General features: G+C 49.2%; 1 protein-coding gene across 1 annotated transcript in view; it reads left to right on the forward strand.

Annotated features, from left to right (window-relative positions):
* Positions 1-3,231: 3,231 nt before the first annotated feature.
* EMWEY_00047750 (hypothetical protein, conserved) overlaps positions 3,232-5,000 on the forward strand; it is a gene marked incomplete at both ends in the record, with an annotated part of 3,534 nt that continues 1,765 nt past the window's right edge. The window contains 5 exons of the mRNA XM_013477228.1: positions 3,232-3,462; positions 3,654-3,836; positions 4,056-4,126; positions 4,346-4,425; positions 4,552-4,877. Coding sequence (XP_013332682.1) covers positions 3,232-3,462; positions 3,654-3,836; positions 4,056-4,126; positions 4,346-4,425; positions 4,552-4,877 — 891 coding nt within the window. The remainder of the gene's footprint in view (positions 3,463-3,653; positions 3,837-4,055; positions 4,127-4,345; positions 4,426-4,551; positions 4,878-5,000) is intronic.

The following is a 5,000-nucleotide window of genomic DNA, read 5'->3' on the forward strand; positions in this document are numbered from 1 at the left end:
TATTAATTAGAGGGAAAAAATGCAAAAAAAACGGAGAAAAAGGAGCTAATATACTTCATTTGCTGCTGTTGCTGTTGTTGCTGCTGTTGCTGCTGTTGCTGCTGCTGCTGCTGTTGCTGCTGCTGCTGTTGCTGCTGCTGCTGTTGCTGCTGCTGCTGCTGCTGCTTACCGCGCTTGGTGTTGCTGCAGCACATGCATGCAGTGTCTTATTAACAGCCTCAGTTAATGCTGTTAATGTCTTCTCTGTTGCTCTTATCCATTGCTGCTGCTGCTGCTGCTGCTGCTGCATGCGTAGCCGTCTGCTGCTGCTGCTGTTGCTGCTGCTGCTGCTTCGACTGCTGCTTCTGCTCTTGCTGCTTCCTCTGCTGCTGCTGTTACTTCTGCTGCTAATGAAACTGTATGTACTGCAGCTGCTGCAGCTGCTGCTCCTGCTGCTGCTGCTGCTGCTGCTGTCTTTAGGCAAGTCGCTGTCCTCGCTACTTCTGCTCATATCCTCCGTGCATGCACCCCACATCTGCTGCTGCTGCTGCTGCTGCTGTTGCTGCTGCTCAGTGCGTTTGACGCTGCTTCGTCCACGCTTCTGCTGCCTTTTTTGCTGCTGCTGTTGTTGCTGGGGTTGCTGCTGCAGCAACTGCAGCAGCTGTGTACCTGCTGCATGCAACCTTGCAGACAGCAGCAGCAGCAGCAGCAGCACATCACCATGAACAGGAGTACCAGGAGCAGCAGCACGCAGCAGCACACCAATAACTTTTGCTGCTGCTGCTGCATGCGCCCCGCTGCAGTATACAGCATTATTAGCTGCAGCAGCACAATCAGCAGCAGCAGCAACAGAAGCAACAGTCTTGCTGCTATCTATTAGACCTGCTGCAGCAAGGGATTTAGATAAGGAAGTAGCAGCAGCAGCAGCAGCAGCAGCAGCAGGCTGCTGCTGCAGCAGCAGCGCCAACTTAAGGAGTCTGTATCTAATAACACGAGGGGGAGCAACACGCTCGCATGTTTGCTTCGTGCTGCGCCGTGACTTAGAGGGAGCAGCAGCAGCAGCAGCAGCAGCAGCAGCAGCAGCAGCAGCTGTTGCTGCTGCACCTCGGCCTGTTGCTGCTGTTGGTGGTGTTGCAGCTGAAGGGACACCGTCATCTGATGATCCATCTGCTGCATCTGCTGCTGCTGCTGCTGCTGCTGCTTCTGCTTCTGCTGCTGCTGCTGGTGTTGCTGCTGCTGCTGCTGCTGCTGCTGCTGCTGCTGTTTCTTCTTCTGATGTATCACTAACATAACACAGCAGTGCAGCAGCATCACAATTATTGGGGTGTATGTACACCTGCTGCTGCTGCTGCTGCTGCTGCAGCAAATCAATAGATCCTAAGCATTCTAATGTATTTAAATCTTCTTCCTCCTCATGCTGCTGTTGCTGCTGCTGCTGCTGCTGCTGTAGTCGCTGCTGATGCTGCTGCAGGATAGCAGCAGCAGCAGCATCACATCCTTCGCATGCACCTCCTCGTATTGCTGCTGGTTTGCTGCCGCATGCCCAACAGGTGTACGTACACCCCACCCTGCTGCAGCAGCAACTTGTACTGCTGTTGCTGTTGCTGCTGCTGCTGCTGCTGCTGGTCTTGCTGCTGTCATCATTAGCAGCAGCAGCAGCAGCAGCAGGCTGCAGCAGCAATCTTAATAAAAAGAAGAAAGAAGAAGGCCAAGAAGAATCTTCTTTTATATTAAATAAATAATTATAATTTATTAATAAATCATTACTATACCATTTGCTGCTCCTGCTGCTGCTGCTGCTGCTGTTGCTGCTGCTGCTGCTGCTGCTGTTGCTGCTGCTGCTGCTGCGGTGGAGGCGGGAGCGGCGAGATGATGGAGGGCGGACACCAAGAAGACGATTTATATGATCCCATGGTGCTTCTGCTGCTGCTGCTGCTGCTGCTGTTGCTGCTGTTGCTGCTGCTGCTGTTTGTGCTGCTGCTGCTGTTGCTGTGCTTCCTTCTTCATCTACTGCAGCAGCAGCAGCAGCAGCAGCAGACGGAACAGCAGATTGGGTCATTTTGCTCTATGACTGGCCGCTGCTGCAACTGTTGCTGCTGCACCTGTCGCTGCAGCAGCAGTTGCTGCAGCTGCTGCTGCTGCTGCTGCAGCTGCTGGTGCTGCAACTGGTGGCGTTGTTGCTCCTGCTACTCTCGTTGTTACTGCTGCTGCAGTGTATTTATTACTTCTGCTGTTGTTGCCGTTGCTGAATCAGCTGCTGTTGCTGCTGTTTTGCTGCTGTTGCTTCTGTTGCTGTCCTTGCTGCTGCTGCTGCTGCTGCTGCTGCTGCTGCTGCTAATTGTCTTAATTAATCAAAGGTTTAATTAACATCTTTTTTAAGGGTTTTTATAAACCCTTTTTTTAATACCCCAATTACTTATTTCCTTCGAGGGGATAAACCCTAAACCCTAAACCCTAAACCCTAAACCCTAAACACTAGACCCTAAACACTAAACCCTAAACCCTAAACACTAATATACCGAGCCAAGAAGTTTGACAATACACCCTGAGCTACAAACCCTAAAAAAAATAGTAACACCACCAATAAACCCTAGAAGAAGCCCTAAACCCTAAACCCTAAACCCTAAACCCTTGGGGGGCCCCCATTGTATATAATAATGTCTGATTGAGGGGCCCCTCATGATGGGGCTTTTATAAACAAAAGGGTTTTGTTTGTTTCTTTTTGCGTCTTTTATTAAAGGGAATAAAAAAGGAAATTAATTTTATTTTTATTTCTTTTTTTTACGGTGTATAGGCAGCTCTTTCCTGCTGCTGCGGTGTACGGACACCGTACTTTGAGCAACTTATTATGGACTCGCCTCTCTAAACCCTAAACCCTAAACCCTAAACCCTAAACCCTAAACCCTAAAATCTACCGCTTTTTTTGCTTTGTCTTCTGCTTTTGGAGGACCTTAGTGCTCTCTACAGCAGCAACAATAGCAACAGCAGCAAAAGCAGCAGCAGCAGCAGCAGCAACAGCAGCAGCTGCTGCAGCATAGGATACAACCGAAAGAGCAGCAGCAGAAACACCGGCAAGTTGTGCAGCACAAGCAGCAACAACGAAGCAGCGGGCGGTGCTGCAGGACCGCAGCAGCAGCAGCAGCAGCAACAGCTGCAGCATTTGCTGCAGCGGGAGGGGCAACGACCCCACCGCCTCCATCACCGCAGCAGCAGCAGCAGCAGCAGCAGTCGCATGCTGCATCTACCGAGGAAATGGAGATACATGCGGTAGAAGATGACCCTACCCAGCAGCAGGAGCAGCAGCAGCAGCAGCAGCAGCGGCGGCGGCAGCGTCAGCAGCAGCAGCAGCAGCAGCAGCAGCTAGATGAGGGTTTATATAGACCCTATGGGGGTTTAGCAGGCAAACACTTAGAGGCAGCAAACCCTCGCAACATTGGCGCATCCCTAACACTCCTTCATATATTTACTTATCCTATACAAACTGTAAATTAGGGTTTAGGGTTTAGGGTTTAGGGTTTAGGGTTGAGCTTTACAATTAAGGGTGTAGCGTTTAATGTTTAGGGTTTAATGTTTATGGTGGGGGATTTAGGATTTAGGGTTTAGGGTTTAGGGTTTAGGGTTTGGGTTTTAGGGTTTAGGGTTTAGGGTTTAGGGTTTAGGGTTTGTGTGTGCAGCTGCAAAGTCGTATATTATGCGCTCGTTATTTATCTCCGGTGGTTGTGCCTGTCTTCCGTGATTATCCTGGTGATGCAGCAGCAGCAGCAGCAGCAGCAGCAGGCTCATCAGCAGCAGCAGCAGCAGCAACAGCAGCAGCAGCAGCAGCAGCAGCAGAAAATAGCTCCGGTGTACCTGTAGTTGTACGCCAGCCGCTGCTGCTGTATATGCGGCAACCAGGGGCATTGAATGTTTTTTCTTTATTAGCTCAAGGTCTTAAGATAGTACGCTAAACCCTAAACCCTAAACCCTAAACCCTAAACCCTAGGTAGGGAAGAGGGGAGGTATATTGAGGATTTCTTCCAAAACAAATTAGGGTTTAGGGTTTAGGGTTTAGGGTTTAGGGTTTGGCTGTGATACAGGTATACGATGCTGAAGGTGTTGTGGGTTTATTTAGGGGTTTTGTCCCTTCGTGTTTGCACAGACTCTCCCGGTAAGGGTTTAGGGTTTAGGGTTTAGGGTTTAGGGTTTATGGCTGTGGGTTGAGGGTTTTCCCTGATTAGATAGAGTCTACCTGTGAAGACTTAGGGTTTAGGGTTTAGGGTTTGTGGCATGACATGGGGGCACACTGCAGGGTTTAGGGTATAATAATGAGGGTTTAGGGTTAAGGGTTTAGGGTTTAGGGTTTAGGGTTTAGGGTTTGTGTGTACAGCGACACCTTACATTTTCTTTTTCTTCGTTATTGTTATAAAGAGACCGTTTTCTTAACTCGCTTTTTCTTCCGTATTGTTGGTAAATTAGGGTTTAGGGTTTAGGGTTTAGGGTTTATGGGTGTTCTTAGATAGAATCATTGCGTCATGCATTCTAATTGTAGGGTTTAGGGTTTAGGGTTTAGGGTTTAGGGTTTTGTGTGTTTAGGTCGATCATACACCTACGTGCGTTGGAGGTTGTTGGGCCCCCCAAAAGACAGCAGCAGCAGCAGCAGCAACAGCAGCAGCAGCAGCAGCAGCAGCAGCAATGAGGAGGTTAAGGCAATAGGGAGTTTATATGAGGTAACAGAGGGGAACGAAGAAGAAGAAGAATTCCCTTCTTCCCTTAAGGAGCTGCAGCAGCAGCAGCAGCAGCAGCAGCTCGTGCTGCACCAGCACCAGCAGCAGCAGCAGCAGCAGCTCGTGCTGCCGCTGCAGCAACCCTCTCTAGCCGATTGTGTTGCAGAAGAGTTATTACCTCCTATTTTGCTAAAAGTGAGTCCTTATTACTAATTAGGGTTTAGGGTTTAGGGTTTAGGGTTTAGGGTTTATCCTTTTCCTCACTATTAACACACTATTCCTCAACATATTTAAAATTAGGGTTTATTAGAGTATATA

The sequence above is a fragment of the Eimeria maxima genome, genomic scaffold, assembly GCF_000499605.1.
Source record: "Eimeria maxima Weybridge genomic scaffold, Emw_scaff1047, whole genome shotgun sequence".
NCBI lineage: Eukaryota > Apicomplexa > Conoidasida > Eucoccidiorida > Eimeriidae > Eimeria > Eimeria maxima.